Below are 27791 nucleotides of genomic sequence, written 5' to 3'. Positions count from 1 at the left end.
ATGTGAAGAACAAAAGGTTGACAAGAGTGAAGATAGAGATAAAAGTGGGAAGGTTGGTGGTGTTGTGGATAGTGTTGAGGATTGTCGAAGATTGCAGAGAGACATTGATAGGATGCAGAAGTGGGCTGAGAAGTGGCAGATGTTCAACCCAGAGAAGTGTGAGGTGGTACACTTTGGAAGGGCAAACTCCAAGGCAGAGTACAAAGTAAATGGCAGGATACTTGGGAGTGTGGAGGAGCAGAGGGATCTGGGGGTACATGTCCACAAATCTCTGAAAGTTGCCTCACAGGTAGATAGGGTAGTTAAGAAAGCTTATGGAGTGTTAGCTTTTATAAGTCGAGGAATAGAGTTTAAGAGTCACGGGGTAATGATGCAGCTCTATAAAACTCTGGTTAGGCTACACTTGGAGCACTGTGTCCAGTTCTGGTCGCCTCACTATAGGAAGGATGTGGAAGCATTGGAAAGGGTACAGAGGAGATTTACCAGGATGTTGCCTGGTTTAGAGAGTATGGATTATGATCCGAGATTAAGGGAGCTAGGACTTCACTCTTTGGAGAGAAGGAGGATGAGAGGAGACATGATAGAGGTATACAAGATATTAAGAGGAATAGATAGAGTGGACAGCCAGTGCCTCTTCCCCAGGGCACCACTGCTCAGTACAAGAGGACACGGCTTTAAGGTAAGGGGAAGAAAGTTCAAGGGGGTTATTAGAGGAAGGTTTTTTACTCAGAGAGTGGTTGGTGCGTGGAATGCACTGCCTGAGTCAGTGGTGGAGGCAGATACACTAGTGAAATTTAAGAGACTACTAGACAGGTACATGGAGGAATTTAAGGTGGAGGGTTATATGGGAGGCAGTGTATAAGGGTTGGCACAACATTGTGGGCTGGATGGTCTGTACTGTGCTGTATTGTTCTTTGTTCTTTAATAGTCATCCTTGGACCAAAGCATGCCATTCGAATCATTCTTACTTTAATCAGTCATCTTGAAGGCTCAGTTTTAACCCAAGTGGTTACTGGAGAAAGGTTGGGAGGTGGCTGCTGTATACCCTTCTCAAAGTCAACGCAGTATGGAAAATTCCAAACTTTCAATGCTGTCATTGATATCACACCCTTCCAATCTATCAAAGTATTTGGGTCTGTATAGTTTGATAGATAGCTCTCACCATTTGGGTACTCTCTGTTTGAGACAAGGAATGAGTTTGCATAGAAGTGACGTGAACTTGACAAACAGACTAAGTCACTATGTGACTTAGTGGCCGCTAAATTAGGTACACCTGCTCATTAATGCAAATATCTAATCAGCCAATCATGTGGCAGCAACTCAATACATAAAGGCGTGCAGACATGATGAAGCAGTTCAGCTGTTGTTCAAACCAAATATCAGAAAGGAGAAGAAATGTGATCTAAATGACTCTGACCATGGAATGATTGTTGGTGCTTGATGGGGTGGTTTGAGTAAACTGCTGGACCCCTGGGATTTTCATATGCAACAGTTCTAAAGCTTACAGAGAATGATGCGAGAAACAAGAAATATCCCATGAGCAGTTCTGTGGGGGAAAATGCCTTGTTAATAAAAGAGGTCAGAGGAGAATGGCCAGAGTGGTTCAAGCTGACAGGAAGGCAACAGTAACTCAAATAGCCATACATTACACCAGTGGTGTGCAGAAGTACACCTCTGAATGTACAACATGTTAAATCTTGAAGTGGATGGGTTACAGCGCAGAGGACCACAAACCATATGCTCAGTGGCCACTTGATCAGGTATAGGGGCTACCTAATAAAATGGCTACTGAGTGTAATTTACAGTTACTTTATATACAGTCAATGTCCAGAAATTATTAACGTCTCTGTACTACTTTTAAGTGCTAAGAGATGTCAAAGTCACTAGGTATTTTAGCAAAATACTCCAATGTTTGGGTTTAAGAGGGTCCATGTTTGCTTCAGTAGGAAGTTTAAAACATTTTATACAGCTTCTCAAGTACATATTTGGGTCCAAAATTTATTTTCAAAAGAGCATTGACTGCATTATTCCTGTACCAGCTTGACTTGCAGGACACCTATACTGAAAGTTTACCAAACACAAATCACCTAGACAACTTGCAGTACATACAAAGCATGTGCTATTCTGGTAGAGTTACAAACACACATAATGGCTCACCACCTACAGTGTCAGCATAGCCAGTAAGGGAATGAAAATAAAAGTGGAAAGGGAAGATTGCAGAATAAAAGAGTTTGCCCTCACTTCATATACAGCATGCCTCCCACTACTTTAAAACCCCATAGCCAAAGTTTCAATGACAGAGATATAAACTCAGAATTGTTGGCATTTTACCTGAATGATCCTCCTTGATATTCCTCTGGTAGCAATTTTCCTGCTTTGGCTTTCTTTGCTAGTACCTGGAATGAAATTATAAACATAGCTGTCAATTCCCTTCATGGTACTTCTAAAGAACAGCATGTGCTGCAGAGAGAATTCTAACCAACCAAAGAGCAAACTGTTTTTCTATGTACTCTCAGTAACATCACAAACTTCTTGTGAAGACCATTTATTCAGACAACTAACAAACTAAAGCAAAAGTACTGAAGGACAGTTTCCATCTATGGATGCATATAAACAGAATGGAAAATAAAATCAATAGATTTAGTGATCTCAGTGAAAATTACATCGACTGTTTGATTTATGACTGTTGAAGATGTAGACTGAACTGGATACTGACCACTGTGCATCACGGGCACAAGCCTCCCCACCAAGGACATCTTCAAAAGGTGTGCCTCAAGAACGTGGCATCCATCATTAAGGACCTGCACCATCAGATACTTGCCCTCTTCTCATACTACTATCAGGAAGGAGGTACAGGAGCCTGAAGACCCACACTCAATATTCTAAGAACAGCTTCTTTCCCTCTGTTATCAGAATTCTGAGTGGTCCATGAATACCACTATTACTTTATCACGTTATTTATTTCTTAGTGCAACTCACAGCTACAAAAATCAATAGTGCAAACAAGTTACTTATATTGTAACTTTAATCTCTTGCCCTGTATTGCTGCTGCAAACAATAAATTTCATGGCATGTATCAGTGATAATAAAACCTATTTCTGATTCTCAGTAATCCTGAACAGTGCATTCCCCCTCACTATATGTGGAACTACCTCTAGCTAACTGGTCAAACACTCACAAAACATCAGGTCCTCTGATATTCGCTTCATCTCCTATTCTACTTCACAGCCAGACCTACAGCATGGATACAAGCCCTTTGACCCACTACAGATGTACTAGGGCTATCCAATGAGGCTCATCCCTTTCACCTTTAATGCAGCAATGAGAGAGGGTATTACAATGCAGGGGTGTTACAGCCCCATGGGGACACAATATTATTCAACAAAGCAGGCAGCTGTTGTAGCTGGACTTCCATGCTGTGTAGCAGAGGCAGTGCAAGGAGGCGATGATGGGACAATCTCAAACTACAGACTCCCCACAGCGTTGTAGAGCTCCTGAACACAGGGAGGATGAAGGGAATCACTGACAGTAGAAGGGAAGTTGGGGAAGCAGTTCTCATGCATAAAGGCAAGGATGTCAATATCACCAACTTCGGTGTCTCTCCGGTGACTTCAATCGCAGGCGCAACAAGAGGCACTGGTAAGGTGAATAGTCACAGTCTTTTCTCCCCCAGAGTAAAAGGTGAGAGAAAAGTTCAAAGGAGATGTGTGGCCAAGCTTTGTTCCACACAGAGTGGTAGGTGCCTAGAATGTGCTGCCAGGATGGTGAAGGAGGCAGAAATTATAGAGTGCTTAAGAGACTCTCAAATAGGTACATGTATATTTAGAGAGTGAAGAGGTATGGGCCATGATCAGACAGAAGGGAGTTGTGCAGTTAGTTGTCATTAACTTAATTAATTAAGCACAATATAGTGGGCTGAAGGGTCTGTCCTATGCGGTGCTATTCTATGTTTAATGGTAGGACTGTCTAAGTCTAGACTCTAGGCAGGGGTGTCAAACTCATTTTAGGTCACGGGCCGGATTGAGCAAAATGCAGCTTCATGCGGGCTGGATCAGTCGGACGCGTGCGAACGCAGCTTTCGTTGCCTCCGTTTTTTCAGCCTGCTCTCATGTGTCTCAGTCTCTGCTGTAACTACAAAGTGTTACACTTTACAAATTCCGTTTCTTATGAAGAAGACTGCCGAGCAAGACTGCTGAATAAACACTAAAAACCCTGAAAACCTGGTACCTGAATAAACTCAGCATTAGCCATATCATACGCCATAGGCGCTTCGATTACTGGGGCCAGCTTTAATAGTAATTAGATATTATCTCGCGGGCCAAAGATAATTCCACCGCGGGCCGGATTTGGCCCGCGGGCCTTGAGTTTGACATATATGCTCTGGAGGATATAGACTTAGGATGAGAGGGAAGGGTTTAAAAGGAGCCTGATGGAAACTTGTTCACACAGCGACTGGTAGGTATATGGAACTGACTGCCAGAAGAAGCTGCAGAGGTGGATACACTTACAATGTTTAAAAGACATACGGACAAGTGATGGATCAAAAAGATTTAGAGAGCCCAATTGGACTAATCTTTATCAGCATGGACGAGATGTACTAAAGAGCCTGTTTCAAAGTTTATAACTCCATGACCTTATGGGTTAAAGAAGTGGAAATAAAATTTGTAGATGGTATTTGAGTGAGATTAAAACATGTTCGCTCTGCAGAGGAATAAAACAGCCATTAAAGGTCAAATTGGTACTGTGATAAAGGAGCTGTACCAGCTGTTTAAATTATGTATGAATACATTATATTACAGGCAAGCAATAAGCAGCATCCTTATTAATCCAGATGACACAGTCTTTAGAAAAAGAACTTTATTTTAGTGCATCTCCAAAAACATCTTTAACATTCAGAAGGTGGGAGGGGGTCGCTGGTGGGGATGAATAGAGAATGAAAAATTGAGGTGGCTAAGTGAAATCACAAGTAGGATATACAACACAAGAAGAGTCATGTGGAAAATTGGCAAGAACACTGATCTTTAGATATAGCTAAATGACTGTGAAGCACATTTGAAACTAGGTGTTGTCAATGCTGAGTTCCGGAACGCATTTCAGTACAAAAAAAGAACAGTCAGTCAAATAATTCAATGTACTTATGTAATTCCAGTTGTACGAAGGATTGAAATTACACAGGTAGATTGAATTATTTTGCTGAGAGAGAACAGTAAATACATCTGTTGTCTTAAGAGTGAATGAGTACAAGCAAGCTCTGTGAGACTGTCAGGGCCTGAGGTTGTGGGAGAAAGAACGGTCCCGGGAAGGAAGAGGAAGTGAGAGATGTGCTCAGTGTTACAATCATATTTGGTGCTGCTATGGAAGGACATGGCATGGAAGCTGAGAACTGGGCCACTTCGTCTATGTGAGAATGAGACAGCAAATGGAGTCCTCCAACTTCTGCTGACAGAAGGGCAGCATGAGGAAAACAGTGGCATATCTGAAATTCTGAGACTATGGGATATGGCAAGGTAGATTTTAACAGGAAGGATGTTAGGAACTGAGAAACAGTAGGCTTTTATACATGCCTCTGGGTAAGTCCATTGTAAAGGATCATACAGAAAGCTTCAGTCCCTGTCCCTTCCTCCCTCCCACCCCACAGTGCATGCACTGCAAGGTGTACAGCGTGTGGAGATCAGATCAGCACTCCAAACCTTGGATTTGCCATGCAGGTCGGGCCATTCCATAACCTAATCTTGATGGACCAGTTATACTTGGGCATGAACCCTCAGCTGTGTATTTAAAGTGGTGTCATTAATCTGAATGAGACCACTGACCTTCATTACCAAATGTAAGCTTAGTCAAGTTGTTTTTATTACTTTATTTCATTGTATATGATTTCATGTCTTACCTAGTACCTCTTTTTATTCCTTAAATTCTTTCTCATTCTAAGCCTATTTAAATCAACTTAACCTATATTTTAAATACCACTAATTACATTGTGTTGTTAAAGGCCATCAGGCTGGTACTAGGAGACAAGACCTCAGGAAGCAGTGTTTATGGGAGTGGGTGCCAGTCATGTGCCAGCTGCGAATGAATGCAGCAATGGGTCCAGTGTGGGGTGGGATGGGGGAGAGTCTGTCAGATGGAGTATGTTGCAGTCCGGTGAGTGAATGGAGGGAAGGAACTAGGGGATCAGCTGTTTTGGATTGGGTGTTGTATAATGAACCGGATTTGATTAGGATTCAAGGTAAAGGAACCCTCAGGAGACAGTGATCATAATATGATAAAACTCACCCTGCAATTTGAGAATTGAGAAGCTAAAGTAAAATGTATCAGTATTACAGTAGAATAAAGGGAATTACAGAGGAATGAGAGAGGAGCTGACCAAAGTTGATTGGAAAGGGACACTAGTGGGGATGATGGCAGAGCAGCAATGGCTGTTGTTCCTGACAGCGATTCAGAAGGTTATCGTGGCTATCCCTCGAGGTCAAGGATGATGGTTTTCGTTCTGTTGATCTATTTATGGGCTGTCAAGTGGCTTATGAGTCCATTCAGGCCCACAGAGCAAAGACCCCTGTGTGTGGATTTGTTTAACGTGTAGCTGATATTGCACTCCAAGAAGCACACGATACTTCACAAATCAAGCAACTGATTCCAATGGCATGGAAACCATGACGATTGGAGCTGATGGATTTGTTGCAGCCTTCATCCGCCTTCACAGCCATTGAGTTTGAAGTAACCTTGTCCACCTGTTCCACCACTGAGCTCTTCGTTGGATTGTTCTGTCAGGGACCTCACCCTCGACCTTACCGCCATGGGTGACCCTACCAGGAGCATAGCTCTAGACGGCATCGCTCTCCGGATCTCAGGACCACACAAGCTTCTCCACCATGACAAGGTGACAATCCACAGAGAAGTGTATTGAAGGTGCAGAACAGATAAATCCCAAAGAATTATTCTAAAGGCAGGATGACACACTCGTGGCCGACAAGAGAAGTCAAAGCCAACATAAAAGTAAAAGAGAGGGCATTTAATAGAGCAAAGGTTAGTGGGAAGTTGGAGTACTGGAAAAAATTTAAAAACCAACAGAAAGCAACTGGAAACAAAGGAAATCTGCAGATGCTGGAAATTTAAGCAACACACACAAAAAGCTGGTGGAATGCAGCAGGACAGGCAGCATCTATAGGAAGAAGCACTGTCAACGTTTCGGGCCGAGACCCTTCGTCAGGAAGGTTTGTAATGCTGAGGCTTAGAAGGCACTGTTGAGGCCTCACTTGGAGTATTATGAGCTCTTTTGGGGCTCTTATCTAAAAAAAGATGTGCTGACATTGAAGCGGGTTCAAAGGAGGTTCATGAAAAAGATTTTGGGGAAGGCTCATCATATGAACAACACACACAAACTGTTGGAGGAACTCAGGCAGCATCTATGGAAAAGGGTAAAGAGCTGATGTTTCTGGCTGAGGTACTTCATCAGGACTGGAGAAAAAATATGAGAAGCCAGAGTAAGAAAGTCGGGGGAGGAGAGGAAGAAATACAAGGTGATAGGTGAAACCGGGAAAGGAGGAGGGTTGAAGTAAAGAGATGGGAAGTTGATTGGTGAAAGAGATAAAGATCTAGAGAAGAGTGAATCTGATAGGAGACCAGAGGACAGAAGGCCATAGGAGAAAGGGAAAGGGGAGAAGCACCAGAAAGAGGCTATGGACAAGTAAAGAGATTAGATGTGAGAGGGAAATGGGATTGGGAAATGGTGAGGGGGGGGGGGGGGCATTACTGGAAATTCAAGAAATCAATATTCATTCCATCAGGTTGGATGCTACCCAGATGGAATATAAGGTGTTGTTTCTCCAACCTGAGTGTGGCCTCATTGGGACAGCAGAGGAGGCCATGGATTGACATGTCAGAATGGGAATGGCAAGTAGAACTAAAATGGGTGGCCACTGGAAGATCCAGCTTTTTCTAGCAGATGGAGTGTAGGTGCAGAAGTTACGGAGATCTCCCATCCATTGCCACCAACCTTAGTTCCTTCACCTTGCACCTCCTGTTTCTACCTCCTACAGACACCTTCTCATATTTACCCTTCAAACAAGATCCCACTAAGGAGCACCAGACCATTGTTTCCCACACTATCAGAGACCTTATTAATGCAGCAGATCTCCCATCCACTGCCACCAATCTCATAGTTCCCTCACCCTGCACTTCTCTCTCTTCTCTGTAACTTACGCCATCTTCAATGGGATTCCACTACCAAGAACATCTTTCCCTCAACCCCTCCTTCCTGATTTTCGCAGGGTTCACTCTCCATGCAATTCCCTTGTCCATTCATCCTTCCCCACTGATCTCCCCCCAGCACTTATCCTTGCAACTGGAACAAGTGCTACACCTGCCCCTACACCTCCTCCCTCACTAACATTCAGGGCCCTAAATAGCCTTCCAGGTGAGGCGACATGTTACCTGTGAGTATGCTGGGGTCATCTACTGTATCCAGTGCTCCCAATGTGGCCTCCTGTATATCAGTGAGAACCAATGTAGCTTGGGAGACTGTTTTGCCGAGCACCTACACTCCATCTGCCAGAAAAAGCAGGATGTCCCAGTAGCCATCCATTTTAATTCCATTTCCCATTTGCATTCCAGTATCAGTCCATGGCCTCCTCTACTGCCACGATGAGGCCACACTCAGGTTGGAGGAGCAACACCTTATATTCAATCTGGCTAGCCTCCAACCTGATGGCATGAACATAGATTTCTTGAACTTCTGGTAATGTCCCCTCCCTTCACCATTTCCCATTTCCTTTTCTCTCTCTCACCTTATCTCCTTACCTGCCCATCACTTTCTTCCGGTGCTCCTCCCTGTTTCCTTTCTTCCGTGGCCTTCTGTCTTTTCCTATCTGATTTGCCTTTCTCGAGCCCTTTATCTTTCACCAATTGACTTCCCAACTCTTTACATTACCCCTCCTGGTTTTCCCTCTCACTTATTACCTTGTATTTCCTCCTCCTCTCTCCCCACCTTCTTAATCCGGCCTCTCATCTTTTTTCTCCAGTCCTGATGAAGGGTCACGGGCCAAAACATCCCATTACTCTTTCCCATTGATGCTGCCTGGCCTACTGTTGTTTGGATTTCCATCATCTGCAGATTTTCACTTGCTTATCGTATGAGTGATGTTTGATGGCTCTGGGCCTGTATTTGCCAGATTTTAGGAGACTAAGGGAGTATTTCATAGAAGCCTATTGAATGTTGAAAGGCGTAGATAAAGTGGATGTGGAGAGGATGTTTCTTATAGTGGGACCTGGGGGAGATGAAGAAGAATTTTTTTAGCCACAGAGTGGTGAATCTGTGGATTTTATTACCACTGGTGGTTGTGGAGGCCAGGTCATTGGTGTATTTAAGGCAAAGGTTGAAAGATTCTTGATATGTCAGAATGGGGTCAGAAGGAAAATGGATCAGCCATGAGCAGACTCGATGGGTCGAATGGCCTAATTCTGCTCCTACGTCTTATGGTCTTAAATCTCAACAAACTGTAAGTTGTCAAGCAGGTAAAGCAAGTATTAACAGTGAGGCAAGTAGGAATTGTCCCTCATTGCAAACGGTAAGTGTTGCTGCAACTGTGTGAAGCACTGATTAAAACCAGCCTTAACACTCTGAAGACTCTTAAAACTCCAGTTTTCTGTGTGCGTTGCTCAAGATTTCCAGCTCTTGTGTTAAAATTCTGTGTACAACTTTGGTATCCTTGTTTAGTAAGATAAGACTAGCTTTATTTGTCGCACATACATTGAAACATCAAAACATATGGTGAAATGTTTAGTTTGCGTCACAGAAATAACATCCAATCATCCTGAAAAATCAAAACGCTGGGAAAACTCAGTGGGTTAAGCAGCATCTGTGGAGGCAGAGTTCTATGTTGATGTTTCAGCTTCAGCCTCTTCCAGATTCCAGCATCTGTAGTACTGTTTTACCTTTACCCCAGAAAATCTGCTTACCATAGTGCTGAGTATCAGAGTTTACTGATTGACAAAGTAGTTATCCCACTAACAAAAGCAAAATGCTGCAATGGTGGGCATCTGAATAGAAAACAAAGAATGCTGAAAATATGAAGAAAAGTCAGGTGGGATTCACAGACAGGGAATATTTTCTGTTAAAGACTTTCCAGAAAAACTTGAAGAAGTTAGAAGCCTAACAGATTTTAAAGCAGGAGGGAAGGAATAAAACGGAGGTTCTGTGATACAATGGAATGGAGGTGATTTGTTAGAGAGTTGTTGCTGACCTTCCAAATCTCAGAATATTAATGAAAACCAGCTGCGGACACTGTCTACACTTCTTGCTGTCTCAGTAAAGCAGCCAGCATAATCAAGGGTTCCTTCCACCCCAAACATTTTTTCCTTCCTCCCATCAAGTAAAAGATACAAAAGCCTGAAAGCATGCCACACCAGGCTCAAGGACAGCTTCTATCCTACTTTTACGTGTATGGCCAGATTTGGGAACAGCTTCTTTCCAACTGTGATAAGACTGCTGAATGGATCCTGACCCGGATCTGGGCCGTACCTTCCAAATATCCGGACCTGACTTGCACTACTATACTTTCCCTTTTCTATTTTCTAATTATGATTTATAATTTAAATTTTTATTATATTTACTTCGATTTGTACTCCTGGGAGCATGAAGCACAGAAACAAATATCACTGTGATGATTGTACGCTCTAGTATCAATTGTTTGGTGACAATAAAGTATTTGTATAAGATTATTGAACCATCCTCTTGTACAATAAAGAGGGTACTTGACCTTACAATCTCCCCCATTATGGCTATGCACTTGTCTGCTTTCACCACAATCTCCGAATCTGTACCATTCTACTCTATACAGGTGTCACCCGCTTTAACAATTTTCACTTTATGCCACTTCGCTTTTACAAAAGATGTACAGTAGTAACCGTTTTTTGCATTACAAAGAGGATTTTCGCTTTTATGAAAATTTTTCCCATATAAATTAATGGTTCTTCACTTTACGCCATTTTGGCTTAAGAAAGGTTTCATAGGAACGCTCTACCTTTGTAAAGGGAGGGAGACACCTGTATTCTGTTATTGCTTTCCCTCAGAGTCAGAATCAGTATTAATATGATTGGCATATGTAGTAAAATACATTGTTTTGCTGCACCAGTGCATTGCAATACATAATAAAAGAAAATAGAAATAACATAAAGAAAAAATATATAATTCAATTAAATAAGTAGAGCAAAAAGAAAAATGAAGTGAGGCAGTGCACATAGGTTCATTGTCCATCCTGAAATCTGACGGTGGTGGGGAAGAAGCTGTTCCTAAAATGTTCAGTGTGTGTCTTCAGGCTCCTGTACCTCCACCTTGATGATAATAATAATGAGAAGAGGGTATGTCCTGGGTGATGGGGGTTCTTAATGATAAATTGCACCTTTTTGAGTTATCGCCTTTTGAAAATGTTCATGATGATGGGGAGACTAGTACCTATGATGGAGCTGGCTGAGTCCGCTGAAGGGTCTCGGCCTGAAAAGTTGACTGTACTCTTTTCCACAGATGCTGCCTCGCCTGCTGAGTTCCTCCAGCATTTTGTGTGTGTTGCTTGGATTTCCAGCATCTGCAGATATTCTCCTGTTTGAGCTTGCAACTTTCTGCAGCTTTTCCCAATCCTATGCTGTGGGCTCTCCATACCAGCTGGTGATGCAACCAGTTACAAGGCTTTCCATGATACATCTGTAGAAATTTGCACGAGTCTTTGCTAACATATGAAGTCTCCACAAACTCCTAATGAAATATTGCATCAATATGGTTGACCCAAGATAGACCTTCAGAGGTGCTGGAGCACAGGAACTTGAAACTGTTCACCTTTTCCCACTGCTGATCCCATGATAAGAACTGGTGAGTGTTTATCTTCCTGAAGTTCACAATCAATTCCTTGGTCTTACTGACAGTGAATACAAGGTTGTTGCTTCAACACCACTCAACCAGCTGACCCATTTCACTCCTGTATGCCTCCTCATCACCAACTGAAATTCTGCCAACAATAGTTATGCCATTGGCAAATTTATTAATGCTGTTTGAGCTGTCCCTAACAGCAGAGCTATGGGATAAGCATGTGTCCTTGAGGTGCACCAGTGTAGATTGTCAGTGAGGAGTAGATGTTTTTCCAATCTACACTGACTCTGCTTTCCCGACGAGGAAGTCAAAGATCCAGTTGCAGAGAGAGATACGAAGTCTTTGGAGCTTGTTGATCAGAACTGAGGGTATGATTGTGTTGAATGCTGAGTTGTATTGACATAGGTATTGCTGTTATTCAGGTAATCCAAGGCTGAGTGGAGAGCAAGTGACCTATTGACTGCTGTAGACCTATTGTGGTGATAGGTAAATTGCTTAGGCAGGAGTTGATTCTATCCATGACCAGCCTCTTAAAGCACTTCATCACAGCAGATGTGAGTGCAACTGGAGGATAGTCATTGAAACTGCTCACCCTACTCTTCTTGTCACTGGTATGATGGTCGCTCTTTTGAAGCAGCTGGGAATCTCCAGCTGTAACATGTCCTTGAACACTCTCGCTCGTTGGCTGGCACAAATTTTTGGTGCCCTACCAGGTACATTATTAGGGCCTAATGCCTTGCAAGGGTTCATCCTCTCGATAGATGTTCTGATTTTGGACTCTGAGAACTGAATTGAATTGACTTTATTTCTTACATCTTACATGAGGAGTAAAAATCTTTATGTTACATCTCCGTCAAAGTGTGTAATCATAGAAACTTATGATAATTTATAATATATAGAACAGTCATTGTAATATAGAGTACACTCAAATCAGCATGAGTTCATCAGTCTGATGGCCTGGTGGAAGCTGTCCCAGAGCCCATTGGTCCTGGCTTTTATGCTGCGGTACCGCTTTCCGGATAGTAGCAGCTGGAATAGATTGTGGATGGGATGGCTTGGGTCCCCAGTGATCCTACAGGCCCTTTTTACACACCTGTCCTTGTAAATGTCCTGAATCATGGGAAGTTCACAATTACAGATGTGCTGGGCTGTCCGCACCACTCTCTGCAGAGTCCTGCAATTAAGGGAGGTACAGTTCCCGTACCAGGCAGTGATGCAGCCAGTCAGGATGATCTCAATTGTGCCCCTGAAGAAGGTTCTTAGGATTTGGGGGCCCATACCAAACTTCCTCAACCATCTGAGGTGAAAGAGGTGCTGTTGTGCCTTTTTCACCACACAGCTGGAGTGCACAGACCACGTGAAGTCCTAGGTGATGTGGATGCCAAATAACTTGAAGCTGTTTACCCTCTCAACCCCAGATCCATTGATGTCAACAGGGGTTAGCCCATCTCCATTCCTCCTGTAGTCCACAACCAGCTCCTTTGTTTTTGCACAGGGTTACCACGTGCTGCAGTGACTCGCACAGCTGTAGTCTTAGTCTCCCTTTCAAAGTGTGCATAAAAAGTGTTTAGCCCATCTGAGAATGAAGCATCACAGCCATTCATGACATCAGGTTTCACCTTGCAAGTGATGGCCTGCATACCCTAGTAGAGCTGATGTGTATCCAATTCCATCTCTAACTTCAATCAGATCTGCATTTTTGCATTTAGCCTTCCATACATCAAATTTGGACATCTCGTACAGTTCTGGATCACTGGTCTTGAATGCCACAGATCTAGCCCTCAATAGACTACAAATCTCCTGGTTCATCCATGTCTTTTGGTTTGGGCATCTCAGATAGGTTCTTGAAGACACACTCTTCCATACAACTTTTGAACAAGATGGTGACAACTGTGGTATATTCATTTAAACCTGAAGGTGAATCCCTAAAATTTTGTCCAGCCTCTTGAGCTGGTCGTGTGCCTCCCTTGACAATACCTTCCTGGTCCTCACCACTGGTGCTGTGGTCTTTATTCTCTGCTTATACACTGTGAGTAGAAGTACAGCTCTTTAGATCAGGCTTTCTAAAGAGTGGGCTTGGGATAGCACAAGAAGCTTTCTTGATATAACAGTGGTCAAGTGGGTTGGCTCCTCTGATTCCAAAGGAGATATGTTGGTGGTATTTGGTCAGAGATTTCTTCATGCTGGCCTGGTTGAAACCCCTAGTAGTTTGAATGTTTGGTGACTGCTGATCACGGTGCTCAGCTCTTCCAGTGCCTGTCTGATGCTGGCCTGAGGTGGAATGTATACCACTACCAGGATGAAGGCAGTAAACAACAGTCCCTGATGTCCCTTTGGTCAGATTGCAATCTTACTCTGAATTCTTCAATTTTACTTCAGCTGTAGTAGTCCTAAATGGGAATATTTGGTGATTCCCATTAGAGCTGCATGCAGAGTCACCACTTATAGGAGCTATTTTGTATTATCTCAAGGCGCTGACAAGATGAAATGATATGTATAGACTGCATGCAAAATGCTTTTTTAAACTGTACCACAACATGGTGACAATAATTAACTGATTTATCAATTTACATTAGTGGGATCTGAACAGGAACTTACGTCATTCACACCATATTGCTACTTCTGCAAGTCCCTTTTAAAATGGCTGGTAATACCTTGTTGAGGAGTACTCAAAGCACATAACTGCTGGGACTATCCATGTAGAATGCAACACATCAATTCCCACCCCAATAGACGACAACAATTTTGCCCTATCAAAAATCTCTTGGTAGGGTATACCTTTATCTATGGGTAAGCAAAAAGTAAAGACTGTTGTTGCTGAAATCTGAAATATAAAGAGAAAATACTGGAAATAAATAACACATCATGCAGCATCTGTTCTCCAGGAGGACACAACCATGTCACGGGGTTTAGAGGCTTGCGTGCCTCAATGACTCAGGGAGCTATGTTGGTTGGAGTCAGGGCCTTGTGCTTTGACTCTTGCTAGGGTCACCCATAGATAAGAGGTCTCAGAACAGAGGCCAGACTAACAGTGGTCTACCGGTCCTCCAGGTTCGGGGGTTCAGCACAGGGCTAACAACCCTAAGTGGTCAAACAAAATAGTTATGGAAACAGCAATGAAGAATCCTTCTATATCTGTGTTCGATGGTCAAGGACAGACAGAGACTGAGGACCATCATCGCTGCTCTAAATGCCAGTGGGCTGTAAGTATGCAACATCTGTGGAGAGAGAAACATTTGGAATATTGCAGGTTTGATTGAAGATGAGTGACCTGAAATTAGAACATTTTCTCTCTCCACAGTTGCTCCCTGACCTGCTGAATTTTCCCAGCATTTTCCATTGTTATTTTATAGTATACTAATTTGCAAACAAAGGCAAATAGGCAATTAATCAGCAGCAAGGTGGACAATTTATTATCCTGTGTATCATTGACAAAGCCAGGACAATTAAAATCTTACTTTCATTTTTAAATTTAGTTTCTTGAGATTCTTATCATCTTCCTGAACCAACAAAGTATATCTTCAGAACCTGGTTCATCATCTTCTCAAAGAATATCAGCTGTGATAGTGAGGCAATTCATCAGTTATAAAAGCAACTGCTTCATGCAGCAAGAAGGGAGAACATGATCAATTTGTACAAGATACTGTTTGTGACTAATTTTTTTAAATTAATCTTGTGACCAATGTATTGTTCCAGTATTTTTAAAGAAAAATAACCATTCACAGTCAATGTTTTCATAACTGTTCTATCATTTTCTTAATATCCATAGCAATGCTGATAAACTTGAGGCCCCTTGGCATGTTATACTACTACAATAATTGAGGGGCTTCCTCATTCCTTCCTCTCCAGCAGCAAACTGAGATCCTTCCCCACCGAGCCCTTGGGGTGGCTACACCAGTCTTCAAGCAGGTCCCTCTGCATGCACTCCTAAGTCTGTACACTGTGCAGTATAGTAACTTTGGCTTCAGACACCCATGGACTAAGACAAATTGTGAAATCCAGCTTGGCAGAAACCACTTTCCAGTTGTGCCAAAGAGCAAGTAAATCACCCACAAAACCAGACATACTCCATGGTTTGCCTCAGAGCCACCAATTCCACTTATGACCACTTCCACTTGAAAAACCGCCTGTTTCCTTCAAATACACAAAATTGAAAGCATCTCATATCCAGGAACATCCATTTTTGTCTGCCACTTCAATGATATCAGAGATTGAATACAAAAAATTCTTAATTATAGCTATTCAGAATGCTTTAGTGAGGGATTTTGATCTCATTGCTAAATCTCATGTCATAAACTGATATAATTTCTCTATCTTAACAGAGGGTGTACAATTTTGGTGGCTTAGGACAGCCCTCAAGACAGTGGAACAATGTGTATCCATTTCTTCAGAAATCTTATCTGTCTCTCTCCGCCAATCCCCTGAGCTTGCATCCAAACTAACTGCATTACCATGGATACAGCATTCTTATGCAGATTATTCCTTGGCGATTACTTTAAGAGCTTTGTGTGTTCTTGGATAGCATTGCAGAGTTGTTGACTTTTCTATTTTTAAAAAAGTGCTTTATGATAATTAAAGAGATCCCAGAACCTGACTCTGCATTGAAGTATCATGTTCAGATGATTGCATCTAATGCTTTGGCTACTGCTCGAGCTATCTGATAAAGAGAAGGGTAGGCTTTTAATGAAACATCTTAGATCAATATTACTTTAAACTTACCTTAAACAAGATTATGAGAAAAATTTCACAAAAGCATGCAATCGTGTAGCTCTAATTAACTTCCTTAGAATTTTAAATCTTGATAGTCACCTTGAAGCTAATTTTCATGGGTATGTATGCCACTTGAATGGAACAGGATGGGGAGTATAAGACGCCACTAAAAGAGAAAATTTGGTGGTGGGAGAATAAAAGCAGCTGCGCTGAACCCCAGGCCACCATGTTGTTAGTATCAGTTGCAGCTAAGTTGACAGCAAGTCCAACTCTACATCAGATGGTTGAGAATGGACTCAGCCAAAGAAATCTAGACTGGTATTGCAGTGCTGGATGAATGCTACACGGTCACATGTAACTAATTTGTACAGGGTATTACTTGCCCCCATCTGAGCTGTTAGTCAGTGTAAAAACATGCATTTCAGCAGTATTTAGTAAAAGGAACCGAGGAAAGCTTTCCAGTCTCCTGGCCAGTGCTTATGCAACAGCAACTAGCTTTTGCCACCCAGTTATTTGGGGTATTTCCTATATGTGTATAAGTGTTGTAAGTACATATACAGTAGTCTTGCTGGTTATGTGGACATTGAATTTGCAAACTGTTGTCTATAATAATTACATGTATTATACAACCTGGAAACAACAGCCACAGGATACAGTGTAACATATAGTTACTTGCCTACAATGATTCAGCTAGTGCACTAAGAACCCTATGGCAGGTTATAGCATTACACACTGACATGGTATTACTTTTATTTGTTTTAAACAGCTTAGTCCTGCATTGAAAAAAATGTCATCAGTGCATGTGAAGACTGACCACGTGACCATACCCTTATAATCCCTTGCATGCTGGGGATCCAAGTCTATCAGAAATCTGTCATTCTTTTAAGGGTTGTGGATTTTGCGGGCACAGCTAGCGTTTAATTGCCCCCCCCTTAAACGCTATGGGGGTTGAGAATGTGGTCGTGAGCTGCCTCCTTAAACTACTGCACTCCTTGAGGAGTGTCAAGGTGTTTGTCCAATATAGGCAGCTTGTGAAAAATGAGCAGCGTGTCATATGGAGAATTTACTTCTTCTTAGGCAATCCCTTGAAGTTGAGGACAACTTGCTTCCACTCCAGTTTTGTAAGTTATGAGGTGACCTATGAGGCCAATATAGGATCTGTTGACTTTATCACAACTGAGTTAGGAAGTTTTTGACAGGGCTGAGCAGATGGGTAGTGACCTTCAGTAATTTTCTCTGAACTTCCACAAGCTCTGGGTGAAGAAGCTTGAGCTCTTTTGTTAGAACCCAAGATGTTTTTTCCCCCCATTTTGCTGGGTCATGGTTTAAGGATTCTCATAAGTTGATGAGAATGTTACTCTTTTCCCCCCAGGGGGAATTCCAGAACACCTTTAAGCTTGTCCACTCTGTTAGTGGTAACCTCCTGTCAAGACGGACCTTCAAGTGTTCTGGAAGCCTGTCTGAGTGAACGATGTGGTTTCACTGACACACCTAACCAAGCATAATGCCGGAAACACCAAGAATCTTGCACCACCTTGAGGCCTGGCTCCTTCAGCTAAAGCCAAAGAATAAGCAAGCAGTATGGTTCACTGATCAGTACAACTGAGCTAAATCACCAAAGTTACTAGTACTGCCATAGCTGGTTAGAAACCAGGCTAAAACATCCCTGCACTAAGTGGCTACCTGCTCTGTCAATGTCTCTGTTTTCCTGTGAAAGTCAATAGCACCAGGTGATTTTGTTCAGTGAAACGAAAGAAGAAACAGAAGAAGGAAGGGGGCCACGTGGCCTCTTCTCTGTTCTGTCATTCTTAAACTCATGGCTAATCTAAGCACTACTTTACTATATTTTCCAAATATCTTCTGATTTCTCTAGAAAAGTGCTCAGAAACACACAGGAGATATTGAGCAAACTACAGAAATAAGTGCCTTCTTGTTAGCTTGCCTTATGAAGCACTGACTGATTCTCAGTCATTGACTTGGGTGTGGATTGACTGGCTAGGAAACTAGGCAACAGACTATAAAGTTCCATTGGAAAACAATAACCTTCCTCTTTCATCATTTTTTTCCCCTTTGGCCCAAAGATTCATATAACAAGATAATTCCAAGGAAGTTGGTTATCTGTCAGCACCTCCACAAGCTGGCTGTGGGTAGGTTTAGACAATGAAACTTGGCAGATGATTCAGTTCTGAGAATTATCATAGCTGAGTCTGATCTTGTTTTAACCCAATGTACACAAAGACATACTTTCCAGCAAAAGCCATCGCACAGGGAACCCTGACTGACTTTAGGAATAATGTGTTCATTGTTAAATTAAAAGTTTAACATAGCTTGTTTAAATCAATAGCTTCTCTGGTCAACTTCCCTACATGTCTGTGAAGAAAGGTGGTGGCTAGGAAAGCTGTAATTATTTCTGCTCACAGAGGTAGTGAAATGAGGTGGGTGGGGGGAGCAGAAGACAACATTACTAAAGAAAGTTCAATTGAACTATAATTTAACAATGAACAGATTATTCCTAATGTCAGCCAGGGTTCCCTGCGCTGTGACTTTTGCTCTCAAAAAAGGAGAACATAGTGGAACTAATTGGAGGGGAAAAATCTACCAGGAAAGAATACAGAGATGTAAAAATGAGGGATGGCAGGAGCAGGAGCCATCCCTCAGGAGCATTGGAGCCATCTGCTCCTTATTACAAGGAACTACTAGAGAATAGTTAGATCTTCTGCTCCCAGAGCTATGAAATATAATGGCCACCATGGCAGAGATCATTACACCCTGCTCAGAGATGAATCCACTGGGCTATGTGGCATGACTGAAAAAAAACCATACCAATCTAGATCATTAGAAGAGTTCATTCATGCAAAACTAATTTCATCAGTGGCTAAAATATTGCATGAATATCAGGAAATAGCACCCAGAAATTCACAAACTGGACGATACTACATACAAATAAGGAGCAATTGGTTCTTCAGCCCCCTCAAACCTGCTCTGCAATTTAATACTATCAGGGTTTATCTGACTTTAACCTCAACTCCGCATCCCTGCCTATCCCCAGGAGCCTTCCAGTAAAAGAATCACCATGCTTGATGGATGATCTGCCTCTTATTTCTGCAAACTGTGATGTTGAGCTGGAGTATGAATGGAACTAATAACAAACCATTGTATTTCTGAAAACCTGCCACAAACTCATTACAGAAAATAATTTGCATTGACTTAAATAATTATTCACAATAATCCACTGCCTATCAATTTCAAAATCAAATGACTGGCCAGAAATTGGGGAGGGCAGTTTTCATTCCCCTGTTGGAGAACGTTGAATAGAAAATTAGATGATGGAAGTTACGTGTTGAATCGTTGTCTGTTTAATTCTTGATAACTTATCCTTTGTGAAGGCAACATTAGCTGCTTATAATACCGACACATTGGCAGTTACACTCTACTCAGATTTAAATGTTGGTGCAATTCACATATTTCTGATAACAACACAAACAAACTAATTTAATAGTTTATTCTCAACCAAAAATGTAATGCACGGTCCATTATTCAGTGTTATATTCTTATTTTCCAATCACAACCTTGCTGATTAATGTTCCTTTACTGTTTTTATTTAGGTATCACTGATCTGAGGGCCACAAAATTTCCTCCTCCATCTCTCTGCTCTTTAATCTTGTGCATTCTACTCTCCCTATTCAGCTGCTTGAGACCATGCATCCACCAACTAACTTTGCTTTCCTTAAAATCCAATATTTTCACCAACCTGTTCTTTTCGGTTTCCAATGTTTCTTGGTTTAATGGCACTTATTTTCCTTGCACTACTGTGAAGTACTTTGGGATGTTTAACTAAAAGAAAATATTGTATAAATACAAATTGTTGATTGGGTTCCCATCCACTGGTATTTTATGGTCAATAACTATTGGGCACAGTATTCATGAAGTATATAAGTATTCCTTCAATCCTCTACTTAACAAACAAACACAGCTGGATGACAGAAATAATGCAAGCTCACTTCACTTTTTAACACTAGGACACATAGTTCTCTAGTGAAGGAAAGGAATCTTTGGGGAATGCTGGCAGGAGGCCAACCAACCAAACAGAAATAGAAAAGGGGTAAGCTTGACAGTTTGATCCATTTCTTTTTAACATTGACTTAGAAAACTTAAGTATGTTCTATTACAACCCATGCTTAGACAAGGGTACGGTACAAAGCAACTACTTACCACATTTTCATCCACTGTCCTTCCTTTACTACCTCTACCCTGATATCCTCCACCTCTCAATTGAAATTACTACTCTGCTACCTCACTCAAATTTATCACAAAGCCAGTGAAAAGCTCACATTAAGTACAATCACTCTCATACTTGTCTGCATTAAAATCCATCTGCTATTTATCCTATTTTTCCCATTATAAGCTTCGATAGGCTTCTTTGCTGTTCAACGTATCACATTATCATCTAGAATGATATAGATAATGAACAACAACAGACCCAACACTGATCCGTGCAGCACTCCACTAGTCAGAGACCTTCAGTCAGAAAGGCAACCATTTCATACCACCCTCTGGCTTTTCCCTTGAAGCCAATGTCAAATCCAATTTACTGTCTCATCATGAATGGACACTACTGTACCTTACTGACCAAGTTCCCTTTCTGCACCTTGTCAAAGGCCTGCTAAAATCCACGTAGACAACATTCGCTGCCTTTCCTTTATCAACTTTCTCTGTAAACCCCTTGAAAAACTGGCTAGACATGACCTTGCACAAGCAAAGCCACGTTAACTATCCCTATTCAGGCTCTGTTTAGCCAAATGCTTATTTATCCAGTTCCTTGGTATACCTAATTTACCCGCTACTGATGTTAGGTTCACCAATCTATAATTGCCTAGCCTTTTCTTGGAGCCTTTCTTGAACAAAGGAATAACATTAGCTATCCTCCATTTCTCTGGCAGCTCACCCGAGCTAAGGACTTTTTGGGGCCCTCTGGCAGGGCCCCTGCAAATTTTACACTAGACTCCCATAATTTCCAAGACCCTTGTCAGACCCTGGGGATTTATTCATTCTATTTTACCTCAAAACAGCAAGCATTTCCTCTTCTTTAATCTGTGTATGATCTATGATCTCACTGCTGTTTTGCCTCAGTTTTATAGACTCTTGTCCATCTCACGAGTAAAAACAGATACAAATAAATCTACTTATGATAACCATCTCTTTTGGCTGTATGCATAGATGTACACACTGATGATCAAAAGGATCAAGTTTGTCCATTGCTACCCTTTTGCTCTTAATACATCTGTAGAAACCCTTGGGATTCTCCAATACCTTTTCTGTTGGAGCAACCTCATGCCTTCTTTTAGCCCTCCTCATTTTCTTCTTAAGTGCATTTCTTATGTTCCTCAAGCACTAGTTTGTTTCCTACTGCCTCTATGTGCTATACACCACCTTCTTCCCAAAAAGGGCCTCAATATCTCCCAAAAAAAGGTTCTCTAAATCCATTAGCTTTGCCTTTTACACTAACAGAAACATACAAACTTTGTACTTTCTCTTTTGAAGGGCTCATATTTACCAAGTATCCCTTTGCCAGAAAATTATCTGAATCCACACTTGTCAGATTACATCCAATTTGGCCTTTCTCCAATTTAGAATCTTAATCAGGGGATCAGTTCTATCCTTTCCCATAATTACATTGAAACCAATTGAACTATGATCACTAGATCCAAAGTGTTTCATACACATAGTTCTGTTACTTGCCCTGTCTCGTTCCCTAATAGGAGATCCAGTATGACATTCTCCCTAAATATTCATTAAGGAAACTTTCTTGAACAGATTTGACTAAGTCTATCCCTTCCAATGGACTTCCAAGATGGAAGTCCTAGTCAATATGAGGAAAATCAAAATCACTTTCTATCACAATCATATTTTCCTTACAACTATCTGCTACCTCTCCACAAATTTGCTCCTCTAAATCCCATGGACTGCTAGGTGATCCATAATATAACCTTATTAATGTGGTCATTGCATTCTTATTCCTCAGTTTCACCCATATACAGTACTTTGCAAAAGTCTTAGGCACCCTATGTTTTCTTTATATGGTCTCAGATGGTATGGGCACCACAGAACCCTGATCTCAACATCATCGAGGCTATCCGGGATTACCTAGAGAAAATGAAGCAAGCAAGTCAGCCAAAGTCTTCAAAAGAACTGTGGCAAGTTCTCCAAAATGCTTGGAACAACCTACTAGCCAATTTTTATTGTAAAACAGCATGACAGTGTATCTAAAAGAATTGATGCAGTTTTAAAGGCAAAGGGTATTAACACTAAATATTGATTTGATTTAGTTTTTCACTATTTACTGCTCTTTACAGTAATTTTTTTTGATATTTAGGAACTTCTCATTGTTTTTGAAAGCATTTTCACTTGACAGGATATTTTTACATGTGCCTAGGACTTTTATACAGTATTGCAACCTCAGTTAACGAGACTTCAGTCTATCCTGTCTGAGCTCTGATATGACATTCCCCTCTATCATGTCTAAAACAATTGATTCTGGAAACACTGAACTGCCAGTCCTGCCTCTCCTACAACTGTCTCACTAATGGCTACAATGTCTTTATTCCATATGCTGATGCATGTTCTAAGCTAATCTGTCTTATCTATGATGCTCCTTGCACTGAAATAGCCACAACTCAGAACATTATTCCCATCATCCTCAACCTTTTCAACCACAAGATATAAGAGCAGAATTAGGCCATATGGCCCATCGAGTCTGCTCTGCTATTTCATCATGGCTGATCCAATTTTCCTCTCAGACCCAATCTCCTGCCTTCTCCCTGTATCCTGAGAGGACTCGATCCAAGATATCCCAGACCCTGGCACCCAGGAGGCAACATACCATCTGGGAATCTCATTCCTGCCCATAGAACCTCCTGTCCATTCCCTAACTAACAAACTCCCCATCACCACACAGTGAATCTTTCCCTCTTCCTTTCTGACTCAGAGACCGACTCAATGCCAGAGGCCATTCCAGAAAATCACTACTCTCTGGCTCAAAATATTCCTCCTTACCTCTGCTCTAAAAGATTGCCTCTCAGTTCTGAGGCTGTGCCCTCTGGTTCTGGATACCCACACCGTAGGAAACATCCTCTCCACATCCAACTTATCTAGTCCTTTCAACATTCAGTAGTTTTCAATGAGATCCCCCCACATTCTTCTAAATTCCAGTGAGTACAGGCCCAAAGCTACCAAAAGAGCCCCATATGTTAACCCCTTCATTCCCAGAATCATTCTTGTGAACCTCCTCTGGACCCTCTCCAATGACAACACATGCTTTCTGAGATAGGGGGCACAAAACTTGACAATACTCCAAGTGTGGCCTAACTAGTGTCTTATAAAGCCTCAGCATTATCTCCTTGCTTTTATATTCTATTCCCTTTGAAATAAATGGCAACATTGCATTTTTCTTCTTTACCAGATTCAACCTGTAAATTAATCTTCTGAAAGTCTTCCACAAGGACTCCCAAGTCCCTCTGCACCTCTGATTTTTGAATTTTCTCCCCATTTAGATAATAGTCTGTGCTATTGTTCCTTTTACCAAAAAGCATTACCATACATTTCTCAACACTGTACTCCATCTGCCACCTTTTTGCCTTTTCTTCAATTTGTCTAAGTCCTGCTGCAATTGCTTTGCTTCCTTAGCACTACCAACCCGTTCGACTATCTTTGTAGCATCCACAAACTTTTCTACAAAGGCAATTCTCCAAGTAGCAGTCCCAATATTGACCCCTGAGGAACACCACTAGACACTGTCTATCACCCCTTCAAGCTCCTGAAGGATTAAGAGTTCATCCAGTTCCAGCTCCAACTCTAACGTAGAATGTTAGAAGCTGCAGACAAATGCATGCAGCTGAACCCATCCTGGTGAAGGGTCTTGGCCCAAAATGGCGACTGTACTCTTTTCCATAAATGCTGAGTTTATCCAGCATTTTATGCGGGACGCTGAAGGCACTTCATGCAGTTGTAGTCATCACAGATACTGCCTTCCCACATCCCACAAAAGGAGCATTCAACTATCCTGCCTGGCCTCTCTACTATCCTTGCTGAGCAGATATAAAGAAGGGAAGGAAAAATAACAACTTTGAGCTTTTCTATCCTTTGCTTTCTCTGACTGAAGTGTCTAAGAGCTAAAGCAACCTTGATCTCACCACTCAAAAGCCAGCCGCTGTAACGATTGCCCGTCTTGCTATAAAGAGCTCACCTCTGTCCCAGGATAGTGATGGACTTTTACCGCTGTACCATGGAGAGCATACTCACCAAATGCATCTCAGTGTGGTATGGCAATTGTCCCGTATTGGACTGCAAAGCACTCCAGTGGGTGGTGAAAACTTTGTATCTGTACTCGGCACAATGACAACAAAGTTGAATCTAATCTAATCTGCTCTTGCTAATCAATCACAAACGCAGACTGGCCACTAGTTAAAGCTCTTTTTTACTGTACCGACCTGCTGCTGCCTTTGTAGTGTGGCAGTGGACCTGATTGAAATCCCCCCCTCTCCAAACTTCCAGTGTCCCGATTGGCTGCTGGTCGAAGCTCTTTTTTGCTGTACCGACTCGCTACTGCCTTTTGTACTTGGGCAGTGCACCTGACTGAAGTCCCCTCCTCTCAAAAATCTTTTGATTTTGATTCCTGACTTTGTATGCAGGCCTATCATCATCTTTCCCCACACCCATTCCACTATTAACCCTGACATTTTGGTTCCCATCCTACAGCAAATCTAGTATTAGCATCCTGATCCACTCCCCCCACACACAGCAGCTTTCGCAAACAATCCCACAGGGATATTAGACCCCACTTCCTTGGAAGAGTGCCTATCATCCAAACATCTGAAGCTCTTCCTCCTTCACCATCACCACGTTAAATGATTTTATCTTCTTACTTATGGCTTCAGTGGCACGTCACATGGATAACAATCCTGAGAGGAATTCCTGTCCCTTAACTTGGCACCTAACTCCCTGGACTCATTTTGCAGGATCGTGTCGCCCTTCCTGCCTATGACCTCTGGCTGTTCACTCTTTCCCTTAAAATGATATGGATCTATGAAATACCTGACCCTGGCACCTGGGAGGCAACATACCATTCAGGAATTTTGTTCTTGTCTACAGAGTCTGTTCCACTAATGAATAAATCCACTATCACTACTAATCGCCTCTTCTTTCCCCTTCCCTTCTGAGTCACAAAGCCAGACAGTGCCAGACACCTGACTGCAGTGGCTTTCCTCTGCTAGGTCATCCCCCACCACAAAGGTATCCAAAGTAATATACTTATTATTTACAGGAACGGCCACAGGGGCACCCTGTACTAGATGCCCGCTCCTTCCTCTCTCCTGACAATCACCCAGTTACCTGTGCCCCGTTACCTCCCTGAACTCCTCAGCCTTCTGAATTATGCAGAGTTCATCCAGCTCCAGTTCCCTAACATGATCTGTAAACAGCTGCAGTTGGATCCACTTTTTACAGGTGCAGTCGGCAATGACACTGGAGGTAGCTCTGTCTTCCCACATTCTGCAAAAAGAGCATTCCACTCTCCTGCTTGGCATTCCCACTGCTCTATTTGCACAATAAGAAAGAATCTTACTTTGGTTTCTGCCTCTTGACCAAAAGCCCCCAGCTCTCCATTCTAACACTGGCCCACTCCCACAATGGCCACTAAGCTTAAACCCAACTTCTTTTTATTGGCTCTTGTCGTATCAAATTACCCAACGATCTCAAGCACCTGAAACATCTCAACTGCCTTCACTTGCTTTTTAAATCTTGTGCTCATTCACAACCTCAGATCCGCCAAAACTTATGCAACGGTTGTTAGACTATATGTTGAATACAGGGTACAGAATTAGTTACAATATTACAGGGAATAAGTGATTACACTGGACAATGTGTGAAGAATTAGGACTGTAAAATTGTGGCCATGAGGAAAGATTAGATAGCACAGGATTTTTTTTACACTGTAAAAGCTGGGGGGAGATCAGTGCATAAAAAAGTCAGCTAGAGTAAAATATGAGGGATTTATATTTCTTAGCTGAAGAATTAAAAGCTGCAGGTCACAAATTTAAATTACTTTGAAGACTGGAGGGGCATTGTGGGGCAAACTAAAATCACTCAGTGTGTTTGGGATCTGGAACTGACTGCTTGGTAGTGTGGTAGAGGGAGGAACCCTCGTCACACTTAAAGCTGATTTATAGTTGTGTGTACAGGCTACGCTGTAGCCTACGCCATAGCCCTGATTTTCAATTCTGCTGGTAGTGTGGTAGAGGGAGGAACCCCTGACACTTAAGGCTGATTTATAGTTCTGTGTACGGGCTACGCCGTAGCCTACGCCATAGCCCTGATTTTCAATTCTGTGTCGCTCTACGCTATAGGGAGCATGCATTGGTGTGCACCAAAATGCTAGTTGGTGGTGGGGTTTCTATGCCACTGTGTTGAGTTTCTTCGTGAGAGACGTACGAGGAAATGCATGGAAATCAAACACTTTCGCATGTCGGCAGGTAGATTTGACAATTTAGTTCATCTATTTCACGTCGGTGTACAGACATGGCAGAGAAGAAGCAACCGGAAATGAGATGCTACCAAGCGGACCAATCACAGTTGTTGCGGTGTGCGTCGCAGTGAAGCGTTACTTTTTTGGGGAGGTGTGTGTCACCCTACGGCGTAGGGTACGTGGTACCTATGGTGTTGATGCGACACCGTAAAGTATAAATCAGCCTTTAGGAACTTCAAAAGCTGCAACCAAGTGATCGGGGATGGGGGATAGGAATTTTAGGATTAGCACAAACATTAGAGGCTTGATGTCTATTTACAGTTTTGTATATTTTCAACAGTTCTGTAAAGAAATCAAACAGAGTCTGAACCTTTCAATCTTTCTGTGTTTTTATAGGACTTCCCCAGTTTATGAATCTCAGCTGATGGATTCCGGTACATATAATATTTTTATGGGAATTCATTCATATTTTAAAGTTGAAGCATGTGCATATATTCGTTCCTGCAAGTGGCAGAATTTCTTTCTTTTATCACTCCATTTTTGGTCATTGTTATTCATAGTCTTGTGGTTTTAATGCCATTCATCAGAATATTGTGGAGGTATGGTTACATATTAAGTGATTTTTTTTGTATTATCTGGTTAATCAACAAAATTCACTTATGAACATTTGTGAAAACAGAATTTTTCATTATTCAGAGATACAAT

At 42.0% G+C, this 27791-nt stretch overlaps 1 protein-coding gene across 2 annotated transcripts in view; it reads right to left on the bottom strand.

The window, feature by feature from the left end:
- Positions 1–27791, bottom strand: part of pdhx (pyruvate dehydrogenase complex component X) — a 231935-nt gene that overhangs the window by 4895 nt on the left and 199249 nt on the right. For both annotated transcript variants that reach the window (XM_073049131.1, XM_073049130.1), the window contains exon 10: positions 2332–2396. In XM_073049131.1, the coding sequence (XP_072905232.1) occupies positions 2332–2396 (65 nt within the window). The remainder of the gene's footprint in view (positions 1–2331; positions 2397–27791) is intronic.

The sequence above is a fragment of the Hemitrygon akajei genome, chromosome 6 (genome assembly GCF_048418815.1).
Source record: "Hemitrygon akajei chromosome 6, sHemAka1.3, whole genome shotgun sequence".
In the NCBI taxonomy this organism is placed as follows: domain Eukaryota; kingdom Metazoa; phylum Chordata; class Chondrichthyes; order Myliobatiformes; family Dasyatidae; genus Hemitrygon; species Hemitrygon akajei.
This window is presented reverse-complemented; position numbering and strand designations above follow the sequence as displayed.